General features: G+C 41.1%; 3 protein-coding genes and 1 long non-coding RNA gene across 4 annotated transcripts in view; 1 reads left to right on the top strand and 3 right to left on the bottom strand.

Annotated features, from left to right (window-relative positions):
• The window catches only part of LOC145434907 (uncharacterized), a 192,498-nt gene extending 177,987 nt beyond the window's left edge, over window positions 1–14,511 (bottom strand). Inside the window, exon 1 of the mRNA XM_080312139.1 lies at window positions 11,126–14,511. Within this exon, the coding sequence (XP_080168265.1) occupies window positions 11,592–13,376 (1,785 nt within the window). The 5' untranslated portion in view covers window positions 13,377–14,511 and the 3' untranslated portion in view covers window positions 11,126–11,591. The remainder of the gene's footprint in view (window positions 1–11,125) is intronic.
• LOC145434923 (uncharacterized) overlaps window positions 1–18,380 on the bottom strand; it is a 310,059-nt gene that overhangs the window by 43,141 nt on the left and 248,538 nt on the right. The window lies entirely within an intron of this gene.
• LOC145434906 (uncharacterized) lies at window positions 1,420–7,640 on the bottom strand. Its single transcript, XM_080312138.1, has 2 exons — window positions 5,737–7,640; window positions 1,420–3,681 (listed from the first exon to the last, which is right to left on the bottom strand). The coding sequence occupies exons 1-2, from the start codon at window positions 5,870–5,872 to the stop codon at window positions 2,012–2,014; spliced, it is 1,806 nt and encodes a 601-aa protein (XP_080168264.1). The 5' UTR covers window positions 5,873–7,640; the 3' UTR covers window positions 1,420–2,011.
• Window positions 10,161–10,999, top strand: LOC145434920 (uncharacterized). The gene has a single exon (XM_080312153.1). The coding sequence runs from the start codon at window positions 10,301–10,303 to the stop codon at window positions 10,616–10,618; it is 318 nt and encodes a 105-aa protein (XP_080168279.1). The 5' UTR covers window positions 10,161–10,300; the 3' UTR covers window positions 10,619–10,999.

Here is an 18,380-nt window from a genome sequence, read left to right as displayed (position 1 = left end):
GGTGATTGCTTCAGATAGAACCAAAGAAAATATATTAGACGGTGAAGTGGAAAGATAGTTCGCAGCAGAGCGTGAGAGTATGAACTGTGATGTTTTGAGTTACTGCAAAAGAGTATAACTCGTTTTCCTCATCTCAAGACAGCTGCTGGAGATCTCGTAGTCTGCAACATCAGCACCGATGGAAAGAGTTTTCAGCCATGCGGAGAACTCTATAGTGCACGGGGTCGCCAACTCAAAACGCGTCGCGGGCAACTTTTCAAATTTGAGGCCTCGGGTCACAAGAATACAATACTGAAACAAAATATGCCACACAGTTGAGCAACTACGTTTTTAAAACTTTAAGTTAGTACAACGCCGTGCTCACTAACATGGGCGATGAACATGGTCAGCACAAAAGAAGTAATATTTGATTAAGGAAGTACAAATACAACAAGAAATATCATGACCATAAACGACCCGCGTGTTGGTGACCCCTGGTATATAGTGCCAAACGAGCCAAGCTCATTGTACAGACCTTAACCATTCTCATGCTTAGCGGAATGCACAGTGATTTGATATGAAACGAACTTGATTTGTTTCTGCAGTTCTTTCTCCTTCATAATTTTTGCGAACTCAGTAATTCTAATTCTAATCTATTTTGAAAAAAATGTGTAGCTCTAGTTCTACTTCTAATTTAATTTGAAAATAAGGTTAGAAGTGGACCGTGCTATAAGACGGCAGATACGGAATAAAAAAATGAAGACCATCGGCCTGGTGTAAATGACCATAATAGTCGACAAACACCAGGAATACCACAAAAACAAACAAACCCTCGGAAAACGACAGCTGGACGTGGCGGTGCCTTTGTGTTCAACTGCCCATTGCTGCAACCGATGCTACTGAATATTGACTGACCGATTGGATAGTTTTCGAAGCCAAGGTCGGAGCCAGAGCTGGAGCTGGCGCAGTGGTAACAATGAGCTCCGGACCTGGAACCGAAGCTCATTTATAATAGTAGAGATTATAGCTTTCACAACTACATTCATTGCAGTAAAGACTTCTCGTGTGCTGGAGCTGGAGCTGAAGCAATTCAACATTTACACATGCTCCAGCTTTGTTGCTAACCTGAATGGTGTGAAATTGTATGGAGCGTTTCAATGGCGAGTTGCTTTAACGCGGGGTGTACGTCCCACAACGTGCGGGTCAAATGCGGCGCATGGGAAACTATTTTTTGGTCCACCATACCAGGAATAACAGGAAAATTTATAGCCATTCTGATATATCCACATATTGGGATCTTATTAACGGATTCCAAAATCCGCTGATTACTATCTTGAAAATCCTACTTCGAATTCGCTGCACCTGTCAACCCACGGTTGGCCGTGAATTCCGGACTCTACCACCCTTATATTTTTTGGCCGTTCATTGTTCACATTCAACTGCAATGCGTTTACTTTTATTATAGATAAACTCCATTTTTATTTTATATCTACATAATATATTCAGTATATATAAACAAACATAAATATATGTACATACTCTACATTAGCCACTGATACTGTGAAGTGCGAGATAACAATTCCCCATTGCATAGGTGCCGCATTACCATCCCTTTGTTATGGCCTAATATATGGAATTGGATTTGTGGGATCAGAGAATTGAAAATGTTTATTTTAATTGAAGCTTTGAATGTCTCTGTCATCGCTAAATTTCACTCTTGTTCGTCCACAGCTTTACACTGCATGATATTCGGGTACTGTCAATGAAATGAAATGAACTTATGTCAGTTCTGTTTTGAAACAAAACAAATCAACCTTGGTGCTTGATGAGTCTCCAGTAGGAAATTTCCGAACATTCCATTCGTTCCGTCACTGCTGTCTGTCTACATTACGGTATGAACGAAAGGAGATATCCATGATCGTTTATGATTCCCTTCACCGTTCATATATAGGCATACATTTTTACAATATACATGGTACAACTGTTTCAAATGTCATCATCCTCGAAAGTGTCCTGAATGGTAGCTTTATCATCATTGCCCCAATAAGTCCAGGGTTTTAAGGAATTGTGGCGTCACGAAGAATTGGAGAAGGTCTTCTGGCAGATGAGGGCTGTCGCGTTCATACCATAAAGCTCGATGCAACACGCACATCATCCAAGGGAAAACGTTGTTGAAGAATTCCAAGAAATCAGAATCTGAGTCAAAAAATTTCACCTTGGGATCGATGTAGTGACAATGTATATTTCGGATCCATCGTAAAAATGTCGCCATATCATTTGGGACGTATTGTCCTCCTTTTTCTCCTTCAATAATATATTTTATCATTCTCTCAAGAGTTGGATTCTTACGCAAACTATTATTACGATAATCATTCAAACGTTTTTTCAGAGTTTCCACCCAAGATAGGTCTTTACACATTTTGTTACAGGCTTTCTTGAAACTATCTCGTACTGTTCGCATAACATCCATTTCTAATCTTTCTTTTGTAGCTTCACGCTCACCATGCGAATGATCATCAGCTGTATTGGGATTATTCGCTGCTGCTTCATTTCCCCTCCGTGTTCTATACAAGTAGCCATCCATTCGAGTGATAAATGACATCGCTTTGTGCTCATCCCAAAAGAACGGGTGTTTTAGTATATCTGCTGTTTCTGGCTTATCCACGTCCATATGCATGATAAGGTATGCCCCCAAGTACGCATCGTAGTCCCCCTTTAAGCATCCAGACGCTAGGATCTTAAGTCGACTTATCCATGCTTTCGGGAAGACTCCTTCATAATTCATGCGGGTCACATTGGCATCAATACATTCATGCTCTGCTTTCATATCAGCTTTCGAATCCCATTTCAAGCATTTGTAAAACAATTTGGCAGTTTGGCATAGTTCCTTATCGATCTTTGATTTCATGTCATCACCCTGGTCATAATGTTGCATTTCATCGAATTCCGCAATCTTTAAACGTCTCCCATCAGGCCACACGAGAATATTCCAGAGTTTCATCTTTCCGTGTATGATGAACTTACTGTGCATATCGATCAAACCTAGAAGAATATGCTGGAAACAAATTTTAACGTGCTCTTGATTAATCTTGAACGTCGCCTTTTCGTCAATGAACAAATCTAACGTACCGAGAGAGCAGCCCTCCATTGCTATCCAAATATCAATGTTTTTTTCAATTCGCGTTGTTGCGAGGTACTTCGTAGTGTATTGTCCACCCGCTCTTATTGCTAAATCAATTTGTTCATGTATTCTTTGTAATTCTTTCCCAGGAAAAAATCTTTTCACCGCAATTCTTTCACAATCTTCAAATTTCATCTCACTGTCCCATAAGAATCCGAAATGAATGTGCCTCTCCTTATTTACTTTTTTTTTGCGATTCGGATTTGTCATCCTTGAGAGATCTATCACAAGGCTTACGTCTTTGAGTCCACGCGCCCTGTAAATACCCACTAAACCAGCATGCTCTTTGTGTGTTTGATATAAACTTAAAATTCTAATATGGGCTGCTTCACGCGGGGAGCATTTAAGAGTGATGTTGGTTGTTGAAGGAGATACGATCATATCTTGATTATGAATCCGATTTTTCTTCTTGTCATAAAATAACACATAATACAAAAAGCACCCTTCGACCTCCTCCCAGTCCCACTCCCTGCAGGAGGTTTCGTTGGTCTTTCGACCGATCGACGCCTTTGGTAGAAGACCTGTAGCAAAAGAAATCATTATTGAAACAGTGGAAATATCGGCTTTTGGGGGATGGGGGCGTGAAAGCATCTGAATGGGGGCGCGACTCTGTGGTCAACTGATTTTTTTTCACGCTCCGCAAGATTCACCTCTAATTCATAGTCATTGCTCTGTGCAGAGTCCAAATTCCATATTTGATAATTCTCTCATCAGCTGCCATAACCTTCCACGCCATCCAACTATCCGTTGAGATTGCTAGCATTTTGGCTACATTTTACAGTATGACGATAAAGAGGGTGCGCAACTTTTCATTATCATAAAAAAGGGTGTGTAAAAAGTTTGTGAACCGCTTTGGTAGAGATCAGGGTAGTGGCTCTCAGCCGGTTTGGCATACTGGTGTGGCAACTAGACTAAGCTTAAGATTGCCGCTTTAAAATGGGGTAAATAAAGTCGACACATAACTAAAATCAGGGATCTTAATCATGACTGTGGAATTGTCGGTGGTTCTATTAATTTTCTCGCTATGGACAGTGGACACACAATGTTCCATACGATGTAATGAACGGGTAGGGAAGGAATGTGTGGAAACGACCAAGTACGGTCTCTCAATGACGCATCAACCCAGCCTAATGCCCGATACAGCAGTGTTGGTTATTTCTCTTCATTTTTTAGAATTCCTCACTCCTTCTCATTTACTTCCTTGAATTCGTCATTATTCGGGTATTCGTCTGTTTTTTTTTGCAATTAGATTGCGAGCACAGCGACGGGGGGAGGGCACCCACCGTCAATGGCAGTGGAACGCGAACCCCTATAAATAATATCATTTGAAAGGCTGATAACTAGACAAAAGGTCACCACGCGGGAAATTCGACCGCGAAGTTGAGGTTTTGACCAATGGTGTTGACCATTTTCTAGTCACCCCATCAGAATCAAGGTCTGAATAGTGACACGATATGGTTGGCGACCTTTTTCTATTAATGTTCAGTCTTCTTCTTGCCAAATATTGCACTAAGGGTACTCGTTGTTTTATTCATCCTATTTCGACATGATCATTTTACATTGTTTATTATGATTCCTGTACTGCCGACATATAGCACGGCCCACTTTCCCTCCAGTTTTATTGTGACATCACCTAGCAGTTCACGTGGGGATGATGAGCCTAGATCAGGGGTGGACAAACTTTTTAGAAACCGGGCTGCGTTCAACATTTGAATCCATTCGCGGGTCGCACTATATAAACTTGGAATACTTAGCCAAAATCCAATATGGTTATTTGTTTAGACTATATATGATGTTTAGCAATCGAAAACTTTCAAAATGCATGTGCCTAGAGGCCGGACTGTCGCCCCATCAGTGAAATGAAAAATATAATGACAAGAAAATAAACAACGCATCATTATCATGATGAATTTTATTAAGAAAGTTTGATTGATTACCCACATTAATTTTATCAATAATTTTGCCACGTTTCTTGGGGCTTATGCGGTCCGCACAAAACGGTGTTAAGATAGATAAACTCCTACACTTAGTAAGGGTTTACAGAGTCGAACTTGGTTGGATGCGACCCCGCAACCCATTTGAGTTGCAGTGGTGTAACGTAACACTACACTACTCGTATTCCAGGGTGTTCGAAGTGCTAGCCAGTGTGTCGCGAATTAAATTTCCCTATAAGAGGGTGCGACGAGGTCCGAAAGGTCGAAAATGGGTGGTGGAGGTTATTACTGGGGTTCAAGTATAGTGACGGCTGGTGCGTAGGTTCGGGGCGAACCTTTGAACATTCTGATTTTTCGTATATATATCCGAGAAATTTCATATGATATATTCACTAGCGAGTTGTCAATAGCCGGCACAGTGTTCAACCGCTTGTTCGAACCACTTGTCAGGTCCAAAAAATGACTCCGATCCGCACCAAGGCAGGTGGCGGATTTATTGGCTTTCTCATATTTCGGTTAACAAATTCCGTGTGCTGGTTGCAGGTAAAACACGCAATGGGGAATGGCTCTTCTCAGAAATTAAAATTGTCGAATAAGGCTCATGATAATGGTCATTCTAATTATAGTCAATACAGTTCTCACCCGTTTGTTCCAGAAAATCATCAATCTGGCCAAGCTGTTCGAACATATTATCCTCCGGTGCTACGTGACATTCATTGCTATGTTTATTACACACGCACAATTTGACACATTCTTCTTCCCTGTCAAATAATTCCATGCAGCACGATTGCACAGCATCGATAAAGTGACAACGAACAATTAGTCTATTCGGTTCCTTAGCTTCCTTACGCTAAACCTGATACGAAGATGATTATATAAGTCAGATCTATATATCCATGTAGTAATTTAGTATACCAAGTGAGCATATGGTTCCAACCCATGAAAGGTTCTGGTTCGTGTGAACAAGAATCTCTACAAAAGGTTTGTTGTGAACGCGAACTTGAACACGAACCTCTGACGTAACGTGAGGTCACAATTCTAATTTCAAACACGATATTTACGTAGGGATATCATTGTGCACGTGCACATTGCACAATACTTGAGTGACCAAATGAATTAGTTTTTTGGAACGCAGTAGATTGAAGATGTAAAATATCCAGGAAACTGAAAATGTGAAATCGTGGTAATAGTCACGCATGTACATTTCTACAATTGTACATTGTAGAAAAGTATTCACATGTCCACAACTATGTGTATAGCTATTTGTATTGCTGGATATAAGCCTGCATTGTTGAATCCGCTTGTTGAAATTAGCATCGATCCGGATTGATTGTTTCTGATTTTTTTTATTACTTTTCAGGGGGACGTTAAATATGTTGTGAAAGCAACCAAGCTCTTTTAATTGTCATTTTCGAAAGAAGTAGTACCACGGTTGTAACCAAGTCACAAGGTTCCGAGTCACAAGTAAATCTGACTTTTATAGTTTTGACTCGAGTCAAGTCGAGTCATTTTCAATTCACCACCGAGTCAAGTCCGAGTCCAAGTCACGGAGTAGAGTGTCGAGTCTGAGTCATAGTATTTTGACTCGAGTCCTAGTCCAAGTCATTGTGTTGACTGTGCAGTTCCAAGTTAATGTCATATGAAACACACTTTTTTGCAACGTTGCTCGGTGATATCGAATGCTTCGCACTCAAAATATATTAATTTCCTCATTTTTAACAGTTTCCGGTAGCATTTTCAAGCACCAGTACTGATAAACGAAATAATACTAGTGTGACAACTTAACTATTCTTCGAAATTACAACCAAATGCCTGTCTTGGTAGACCCAGTCTCGAGTCATATGACTTGGTCCGAGTCATGCGCAATGACTCGAGTACAAGTCGAGTCAATACGCAAATTGACTCGAGTCAAGTCGAGTTACTAAAAAATCGGGACTCGAGTCTGACTCGAGTCGAGTCATGACTCGAGTCATTACAACCCTGAGTAATACTGTAAACGTCTTGTGCCTCTGTCCGAAGGATATTCAAGTCCCCAAATATCAGCGTTTATTGTATGCATGTACAACGTACATTTGTACAATTACACATGGTACTAACACAACTTTTCACCTTGAAAAACGATGCATCCTCTTAATTTCGGTAAATTGTCAATTGATTGGTTGAACCAGCGCGGCTCGCTGAGTTACTACATCCTATATGCAATGTAATATGTTCGCGATGTTTTGTGATTGCGGGAAAATCTAACAGCAATGACGGTAGAGTGTCTTAAAGGGGCACTGCACTCTAAATATGATGAGGTCTCAAATTAAACATATAAACGAGAAACACTTTGGCCGGCGCCATTTCCTTCAGAAAACTGTAAAGGAACTGCAGCTAAACGTAAATCCTAACAATCCCCATTCCACGCCAGTTTAATAAATCAATCTCTATGGTGGCGTTGATGCAAGTCTCCGTTGCATCCCGCTGCGAAATTGCTGGCACGATGTCTTTACTTGCACTTGCTCGATACGACCTCCATATTCAAGTCACATCATTTCTTTAGGTAGCACGTGATGCGTAGGACTATGCATCTACATTAAGAAATGACGAGACTAGAATATTGAGCTCGCGTCGAAAAGAAACGGGTCGAAAAAGCGCAAGTGGACATATCGTACCTGCAATTTCGCGAAGGGTTAAGTAGCGGAGAGTCGCAACCGCGCCACCGCAGAAACTATTTATTCAAATGGCGTCGAATGGGATAGCTGGAGTTTTCGTTCAGCTGCACTTCCGTCACGGTGGCTTTCTGGAGCAATTGACTACGGCCAAATTTTTCTCCCGATTTTATCTTTATTTGAAGCCACGTCGTATTTAGAGTGTAGTGCCCCTTTAAATGTTCACTGACGGAAGAACTGAATATCTCAATCAAACTTTTTTAGCACGGCAAATATTTTCTGAAATTAGCAAGGTCCAATTTAGTGATGAATTTCATTCCATACTTCCAGCGTCATGTAGAGAGTGAGCCGAAGATGAAACTGAAATGATTTCAGTCAATGAAGTTGAAATAACGTTGAATAAGTGTAATATCTAGACTCACAGTGTGGAGCCTACCAAGATTCGTTTGCGAACGCAAACCTCTTAAATTTCTGAGGTTTACACAGAACGCAAAGGTGAACTTCACGCTCGCACCATCCATAATACCAAGTACCAAGTTCAGTTTCCAAGCCTAATAGATTCGCTTACGGTTAAAAATTAACTGGGAAAACTAACTGACCGCATCTAACTGTCCGACCAGTCATGTAAACTGTCTGGTGTGAAAACAGATATCGCGCGACCTGGCTGCCTCGCCGACTCATGAACTGAAAACCTAACCCGTCTGTTACAATTCTGCTTTGTATGCAACTATAAATTGAGCATAAGTGCAAATAGTGACTTATATGGTAAACAAAGTCCATATTTACACTCCAACTTGAAAATATTGACCGACGCACTTCGATTTATAGATTCAAACATGGAATCACAATATTCAGTTCTGATTTGCGTCATTGGCCAAACTTTATGATGTCGAACTTAACAACATGAATAGTCGAATGACGATCACTAGGAGTGTTATGGTCAAATTAGAGCTGGCCATAACGATTCGGGTACTCGAAGCCGAATCGAGCATCAATTTTGATCCTTAGGGTCGAATAGCCATAGGGTAAGTCAAGTTTTTAGAGCGTTGAGATTGTATTGTCGAAGTCGGAGTCAATTTATTTTGTAGCACTCATGCGAGCCGGTGCCGGAGTTGGGAAAGCGCATACTGGCTGGAGCCGGAGTGGCAGTATGTTGAAATGCTCTGACTCTGACTCCGACTCCACGTACTTTTTAATCGAACCAAATGTTACTAAAAATAACCGTTGCGGTTACAGAAGTTGTCAAGTTGTTCACGTTGTCAAACCATCACAAAGTTCATTGAATTGGGCTTGTCAAGATGTCATTCGACTTAATTACACTCTGCTCAATGACTTTGGCGCTAGTATTATTTTCCTCGACTGTTGAGGTATTGGCCCTTTTTAACACGACACATGTACTCATTCATGCGGATGACGAAGGATATCAGTTTCTGTTCATACAAGAAAAGTGGACGATGCAGAACCTCATCCTCGTACGGCTAGTCTTCAGGGTTGCCATAAACATGGATTTCCCAGACATAGTCTTTAAACTGGGGCAAGGAGGAATGCTAATTATGCCTTCATGTCCGGAAGTTTGAAAAATGTGATAAAAACTACGAGCTGCACCCGCAAGGGCGTAATATAGAGAAAGCGCGATGGATCCACCAAAGTTCTTGTTGGAGTTTTAATTGTAGATATGTCGTTAAAATATAGCGATAAACATGACATTTGGTGTTTCAGCCAAATGATCCCCATCTGTAATCTGTCATAGGCGGGCTTAACCTACCGACAAAAATCCAAAGATTGGTATTTTGGGTAGATATGATGTAACATAAAATCTGGAAAAGTAGTGGATAAAAGGTAAGATGTAATTGAGTGAAGTTGTAGTATAGATGTATGTATCTTCGATTTTTTTTACTCTCTTTTGCTGAGTGCGCTCGGCTCATTTCCGACAAATGAATGACATACGTGCTCTGCTGCATTTCATGTGACACGGGTAAACGACGGGAGTAATTCACGGGTGAACAACGGGATGAAGCCCGTACGCGACACACAGCTCAACACTTTTTCTTACCCTGACCCCTTGACCCTCGTCCGTTAGATCAGACATCATCTGGCGGCGTGATTGATTTACGCTGGCGCTAAAACGCAACGATCAGGGGGACGCGTTGCAGGCTCTTGATAGTGTAACTGAGTTCAGTTTATCGGACATCGCCGAAGATGTGTATTCGACTCGTTTGGTTAGTTAGTTATTCCATTAATTGATTGATGACTATTCGATCGACCGAAACAAGGTAACGAGATATTCTCTACTCGGTTTCAGGAAGTTCGTGTGGCTCTGAAAAGAGCCGTTGTTGTCTTGTGATCGCAGTAGCGAGTCGCTCAACCGCCGAACCCGTACGAAGTTCGTCCTTGGCGTTCCAAGGCGTAGACTACGGTCTTTCTCTTGGCGTGCTCTGTGTAAGTGAAGGCGTCTCTGCCACTCACATAGCCATTGTACTAAAACGCAAATCGAGCGGACGCCAACGAGACGACCATCCCTCCACATAAAATTTCAGCAGCATCACGCATCGATCATGTTACACATCATCGTCACAGGCCCGGAACAGTGGCCCTTCGTGAGTTCCGTTGCTACCCAAAGTCGACCGAGCTGCTCATCCGCAAGCCTCCCTTCCAGAGGCTGGTCCGCGAGACCGCTCAAGACTTCAAGACCGACCTCCGCTCCCAGAGCGAGCAGCTCCGTGGTGGCTCTGCAGGAGGCCAGCAAAGCCTACCTCGTCGGCCTGTTCGAAGACACCAACTTGTGCGCGATCCACGACAAGGGCGTCACCATCATGCCGAAAGACATCCGATCCAGCTCGCCAGACGCATCCGAGACTAGAGAGCTTAAGTAGCCGGTGAGTGGCACGACGCAAAAGAAACGGCTCTTTTCAGAGTCACCCGAACTTTACGGCATCGATAGGGTTAAGAATCGGCGTTCTGTTAACAAGTTTTGTGGTTATTGTGATCGCGGCATGCCGCCGTCCGTCTCGCTGTGTTTCATTATATATTACTAACCTACGTAGGTTAGTAATCTATAGTTTCATACCTCGCGCACGCACTACTTTGTAATGCACGAACCCGTCTCGTTACTCGCGCGACAAATAAGCTAGTCACCACAGTACCGGTACCGTAAACGCAACTTACCTACGCCTGTCGTAAATGACAGAGTACGGCACAACAACTGAATTGATAACACTCGCGAGAGCAGCCTCGCCAACACGCACAAGAGCGGGTGGCCCTTACAAGGGCCGTTGTTGTCGATTCTCGGCATCGAGCATGACCAATGACCATTAGGGTTGTTCAGAATTGACCGACTTTCAAAAAGTCTAGGTTTTCAGTCCGTTTCCCATGCCTTATACCTTAAAAACAAATTCTGGCAACTTTTTTTTGTAATTCATCCCCTGCATCCGTGAGCACATTGAGCTGGAAGAATAGCAGCTGAAAATAGGGGATTCCCCTAAAATCTGAGTGTCACGATTTTACCTAGCCTAGTTAAAGTGATATATAACATGGATTTATGCAGCTGTTGCGGTTTGGAGTGCTACAAAACCCCACTATATAAGGCATTCCTAGTTCTGGATATCATTTACATGTCCCACACTGCCTTAGAACTGCTCAAAACTACCTAAAACTGATAGTCATTTTGTTGGATCACATATCCTACACCCCTCAAACCTACCCGGCTGTGTTCATCAATTTCCTGGATCCCCATGTGCAAGAATACAACTGTAAATGTAACATCCACTCACAGCCACATAATAAACATCACAGGAAACGAAAAAATAAGGCAAAGAAAGAGATCAACTTGGCAAAATATTACACAAATCAGGTGGATGAAATGGTTGCTTTCGAGAAATCTGCATATCTGTTCCGGTGATCTTCCACAGCTTGTAGGAGGCTCGCTCGCTGTTTTTTGTCATCCGTTATGAACGCTGCATAGTCGGTATTCAATTTTACCATACGCTCTGCTGCATCATTAACTACTTCAACAGTATTCACAAATTCTTGAGCAGTCACGAAATCCGGATCAGTATGCCATTCCGAAACTGGAAGACTCAACCAATCATGTTCCACATGTATAGCATCAAATAGAAACCACGATTCTGGCCCAATCAAATCGACCATACTCATTGACTCAGAGACAGAGTCAGAGATCAGACTGAGAGGCATACCTCTGCGAAATTTTTCAGGGATTGGCATTTTCAGCAATTTAGCAGCCATCGCTTCCTTCAGTTTGTCAGGAATCTTTGGATTAGCCGAGAACGTGGTAAATACCACCATTTCCTCAGTTAGATACCAATGATGTTTTCGCAATTTCTTGTATGCCACATCAGCAACAGTGAGATCGCATAATGAAAAGTTTTTCATGTCATGAAGGAATTTGAGATCATTCCAAGGTGCGTCACATGCAATACCAGTTTTCAACCAAGCTGGAACATAAAACAAAGCAATGAATGTATTGATTCGTTCCAACTTTTCAATGAACTCTTCAGAATAGTCCATTTGCTCACTCCACATGAACATTTTTTGACAGTACAGGACTTGACTCATCCATCTAGCGCTATGAGTAGCACCAGGCTTGCGAAAACGATGATCAACATATTTGTCATCCAAAATCGCCAAGGTGCCTGTTGCACATTCTCTGTAGTCATCTCTTATCAAGACTTCTTTCTGCTTTCCATCATTGGGTTTCATCAGTGGAATTATTTCTTGCTTTGCTTCATCAGCTTTCATCGCCAACCAGCTGCCTTCAATAAACTTCAGCGTTTTATAGCTTCTTAATTTATCAATATGTTTCCACTTCTTCTTGAAGGTATTAAAATCCGTGTTTTCAGGGCCTGTGGTTGTCGATCCAAACAAACACTTCCAAACCTCTCGAATAACCAGTTCATAAATATGATGGCGACAGGCATTGTAGAAAACTTTCCTGTTAATCAATTCTTCAAGTAACGGAACCGCACCTTTGTTTTTACATGTGTTTGAGGATGTTGTGTCAAACACAAGAGCTCTAACAGATTTTGTTAAATTCCAAAGTTCCAGCAGTTCAAATGATGCATCAGCCTGTGCTTTTCCTGTAGCACTTTCCAGAGTTTGAATGCCAAGAAGTTTCCCTTTCTTAAATGCGCCGGAATACGCAGACGATGCGAGTACTGCCAAGGCCTCAAATTGATATCCTAGACGACTCTTAGTGAGCTTTCCATCCCAGTGCAATGCAATGTGCTCTGGTGGATTGGTGGATATTTTTTCAAAGATCGATTCGGAAATTTTCAAACGATTTGCAATGCGTCGTCGATAGGTCCCAGATCTTGAAAGATGGAAGTCATTAGGGTTGCCATCGCAAGCTTTAATCAGAGCTGCAGTTATCATGGTAGCAGCATTATCACTGACTTTCAAGCGATCAAAAACCTGGCATAGGTCTTCGTCGCTGAATAGGTTTACAGGAGCTTTTAGAGTCACAAATTTAGCGGAATGACCAGATGTCGACTGTGCAAGTTCAAAATCAGTGCTGTGAGAAGAGTCAGCTACCTGTGAAGATATAGATGAGCTCTCTGTAAATTCACCTTCGCTACTTGATGCTGGTGCACTCATGGTCCGTCTCTTTTGTTGCATGATTTTCGCTTTCAACACTTTATCTTTGCCACCGATCGTTGCTAATCTCGGACCCCTTTGATCCTGATAAAATGCTATGTCTTCACGTTTTTATCGTCAGAAAGAAGTCTACTTGCTTCAATTGTCGCTATCGCGTCAGGGGCTCCTATATCCCATAGCTTACTCAGTTTGGCTTCAAAGTCGCTTTGTTTTTTTGATACATATTGCCGGCCTGCAGTTTTCTTTAGTGACAGCCATTGTTTCCATACTGTTTCCAATCTTTTAGTGGTATTGACTTTTGTGATAGTCTTTATGCCAGCAAGTAACCAAAAACCGATCACTTCATCTACTGCGATCTGGATGTGTGACTTGACTGGTTCATTTTTTAAAAATGAATACTCTCTCAGGTGTAGCACATATTGCATAACTTGCCTCAGAGTGGGCAACTTCGATCCCGTAATGGCTTCCTCAGATGGCCCAACTAAGAAATGCTGTGTCTGCGATCGTGTTCTTCTAGTTTTCTTCGGTACTGCTGCACTAGATGACGATTTTCTTTTTTTTTCAGACATTTCGCACTACAGCTAATCCTAGAAAAACAGATATACATAAACTCAGTCAAGCAACAAAGAATAGTGGAAAACATTTCAGTTCTTTTAGAGTTTTAGGTCGAACACATACTGCATAACTTGCACAGGAGTAGCCAGATTAGATCCAGTTATAGATTATCGAAGATAGTTATTCCTAAATTGGAAAAACTCATACCAGTATATTGATATCTTGGGATATAACAAAAAATTTAGAGCAACCGACTGGCGGTTTTCCCCAGTCACTGGAATAGACATTTGCAAGCTTTGTTTCTATCCCAGTAGAAAGGAAAAGAGTATCAGGTCTATTATATCAAATAGTTGTATACTGCTATAATACTATGTTCACTAATCACGCGCTAAACTCGCTAATAGCATGAGTCAAAACGCCGCCTGATAAGTCCTGCACCTCAATCGTAAACACAGTCCATCAACAACAAAGCAGCAAGGCACCTGACTAATCAATGATCCCCGTTTCACAGCCGCGCTCAGCGCTTCATCAGCGCTAGAACATACGCGTCACGTCAATGAGAACACACGCCATTCCTGTCGAGTCACTGACAACGGGGAATCCCCTAATTCCGAAGAAATTTTTAGGTGCATGAGAAAACGGCATTGTGCACACGGATGCAGGGGATGAATTACAAAAAAAAGTTGCCAGAATTTGTTTTTAAGGTATAAGGCATGGGAAACGGACTGAAAACCTAGACTTTTTGAAAGTCGGTCAATTCTGAACAACCCTAATGACCATCTATTTGAAGCTGGTGTACTTGGTGACGGCTTTGGTGACTTCAGACACGGCATGCTTTGCCATAGTTCGCCGGGCAGCAAGAGCCTGACGGCGGTCTGGATCTCGCGGCTGCTGATGGTCGAGCGCTTGTTGAAGTGGGCGAGACGAGACGACTCGCTGGCGATACGAACGAAGGTTTGAAGCATAAAAGCAAGTGTAGTAATGCCTTAATGCTCGTCACCTTTCGCATAGCTCAATTTGCACCTTTTTACAATCCATGTGAACGAATTAGGATCGTTTTCACAACTTCTTACTTACATGAGTACTTTTAAAGTCAGTCAATTCTACTTCTACTTCAAGTAGTTTTAGGTTGCTCATGGGGGAAGTACTTCTACTCGAACTTGAGTAGATTTTTTCGTCGCTACTTCTACTTCTACTTGAGCAGCTTTCTTGACTACTTTGACCACCTCTGCCCACAATTGCGTTCAGAGTTGGTGAATTGTGCAATTTTGAAATAAGAAATGTGTTTACATTTACATGCTCCTGGTATGTATCGCCGTTTGCATGCTGTTGCTTTGTGATAAAATAAAGTTACCATATTTTGGAATCGAGGAAGGAGGACACTAGTTCAAAATTTTCAAATTTAGAATACCGGAGGAAAATCTTTGAAGATGGTAAATTTTTCCAACTTCTTGGGCGGTTGACTAAAAAAAAGGGTCAACTTTCTCGCTCAGCGCCCAAAATACTGCTTTTTCCGTCACTTTATCATGTTGTTCACTAAAAAATAATAAAAAAAGGTCATCATTCGCTCAGCTCCCGAAATACCCGTCTGAACGTTAGTATGGTAGCTCGGTCGGATTTTGCCCAATGTGTGACCAGAATTCTCAAAAAAGAGGACGAAATCTCAAAAAGGAGGACATTTGGGCGTCCTCGGAGGACATTTTCAAAAACTGGAAAAAAGAGTACAAATCCTCCTAATGGAGGACGTATGACCCTGTGATAAAATAAGCGACACATGAATGAAGATTACAAGACCGCGTCTGTGTTTTCAATTAGCAAGATCAAAGGTGCACTGGACGATCGCGATCACCCGCTGAGATGTGTATTCATTTGCAAGGAAAATGGAGCAAATATTTGTAATTCGATATGCGCACGGCATATTATTAACATGGCATCTCGCTGGTAATCTGATGTCCAAATAAAATTTCTTCATTGTTTCTCTTCGAGTTTAGACAGTATACGTGCGACGGTGTAGCGGCAATATATACATACCAGAGTTGGATCAATTGTAATTTGTAATTGAGCTGAATGTAATTGAATACATTTTTTCATGTAATTGTAATTGCAATTGTAATTGAAGCATTTCTATTTTGTGTAATTGTAATTGTAATTTGATCAAAATTTTGCTCAATTGCAATCTCAATTGCATTTTCATGGAAACCTGACAATCACAACATAAAATAATCATTTAATCAATCATTTATTCGTCGCACCAGTGAAAATCCGGTACGAACCAGGATGACGATGATGGGCCTTAAGGGCTTAGTAAACAGTTACCACATGTAATAATTAGCCTATTTACATCGGTGTTCTATGCGTGCTGCGTTATAACTAGATAATTCAGTCATGCTAAACTGTTTCCCATATTTCAGAAGCAACAGAAAACTTTGGGAATTACAATATATGCTAAACCAGTGGTTCTCAAACTGGGGGCGTGCCCCCTTGGGCGGCGTGAAAGTATCTGAACGGGGCGCGACGCTTCAGTGAACTGAAATATTTTCCGCGCTTGGCCCGATTCACCTCCGTTTTATGGTTGTTGCTCGGTGTATAGTCTGAATTTCGTATTGGAGAATTCTCTCATCAACAGTGATAATCTTCCATACCATCAAACTATATGTAAGGATTACTTACTTTCTGGTTTCATTGTGTGCTATGACGATAAGGGGGGCACGAAATATTCACTGTCATAAAGGGGGGCGTGTCTATAAAAGTTAGAGAACCTGCGGGCCAAATTAAATATTAATATTTCAAAAATGGATGAACAGCAAATAAACTCGTCTGAAACCTGTGCTGAACCATTTCCTACACCGCGGTCTAAGTTTTTTTTAAATCTCTGACCACTACCGAGGCTTGTAACAATAGCAAAAAAAAAAATTCAAGTTTCCAACCAAGACTTCATCAAACTTAATCACGCATTTGTAGAGATGTTATTCCAATCTTACGTCCAATCTTGGCCAAATTTAATGGGACCAGAAACTTTTCGCACCCGCATGTTTATCAAATGCAATCTAACAGTTTCCGAGCAAGTGAAAATGTAAATGTTAACCAAAATATTTTAATTCTTAGTTATCAGGGGGTTCTTTCCTATTGCATTCATTTTAATTTCACGCACCTGATCGGTATCATCCTTATCTCTGACGCCTTACGAATTACATTTCATTATCCTCACTCAGCTCTGAGTAGCCTAATCATTTGATTGCATTTCATTGACTGTCCTGCAGCCTATTCGCTGTTAGTCGCTCAAACCTTTGGTTCTTAACAGTCGCTTGAAACATTTTTCTGTGCTTGTAGTTTTCGGTACTTAGGATTAGGAATAGTTCGAATACGTTCGAGTTTTTTAAATAAAGGGTATTCTACATATCAGGAATGAAACATGAATAGCTTGAGATTGTTGCTAATTACGTCGCTACGGTAGTCAAAGAACACCTCTTTACAGAATCAATCACCTGTTTAAAAGTAATTGTAATTGTAATTATAATTGTAATTAATTACATGTTTAACAGTAATTGTAATTGTAATTGTAATTTGATATTTTTAGCATTGAGTAATTCTAATTGTAATGTAATTGAAGCATGCAAGGAAGTAATTGTAATTGTAATTGTAAGTGAATTAAAATCTTGTAATTGATCCAACTCTGACACATACATCTTATATATGTAAGTTGATCAAGACGAGTAGGCTTGTCTGATTTATGAATATAGACATGATTAGCATGACTGGACCCTAATAAATACTTGGTACTTGGTACTTGGTGAGTATGAAACGTTTTCAATTCTCCTCTTTTTTTCAACCCCCCTTTTGCTCGGCTGGGTAAGCGCCGGCATGATAGTATGCTATTTTTGTCGCCATATACTAGCGACTATAGGTATTTGGCGATTTAAACGATCGATTACTAGTCGCTATGATATTATATATTTCGCATTTACATATAGCACAATTATCAATTTTGCCACATTATAACGCCACCCCATTGTGAAAAAGAAAATTGTGGTCCGGCGTTTATGACGTCCTCACTATATATGTACCAGTTGCTGATGTCATTATAATTTGGTACGCTCCGTGAATTTGATAGTTTTTTTCTTTCTCTAAAAACGATGAATTTTGTCAGATCAATCCAAATTATCTTAACCGTATAAGTATGAGTGACGTACAAAGAGTAGCATATTTCGTGATGTCCGTGATCAGACCATCATTATAGCACAATTGACTCGAACTCAACACATCGTATTTTAATATAGAGTAGGGCTCACTAACTCATAATGCAGTGCGGGCCAATTTCCGAACGTGATGGACGCCGCTGACGGAAGCTTTCAACATCAATACCTGCACACCTGATAAGCACCTTACCAACGGTGTAGCTACAAACAAAATATCCCAGAAACTGAATCGCTTGTTTTAACGAGTCATAGTCGTGAGTCATACAGTCACAAT

The sequence above is a fragment of the Botryllus schlosseri genome, chromosome 3 (assembly GCF_051294905.1).
Source record: "Botryllus schlosseri isolate E-star chromosome 3, Bs_hap1, whole genome shotgun sequence".
NCBI classification, from domain to species: domain Eukaryota; kingdom Metazoa; phylum Chordata; class Ascidiacea; order Stolidobranchia; family Styelidae; genus Botryllus; species Botryllus schlosseri.
The sequence above is the reverse complement of the archived record's forward strand: the minus strand, read 5'-3'. Positions and strand labels throughout refer to the sequence as shown.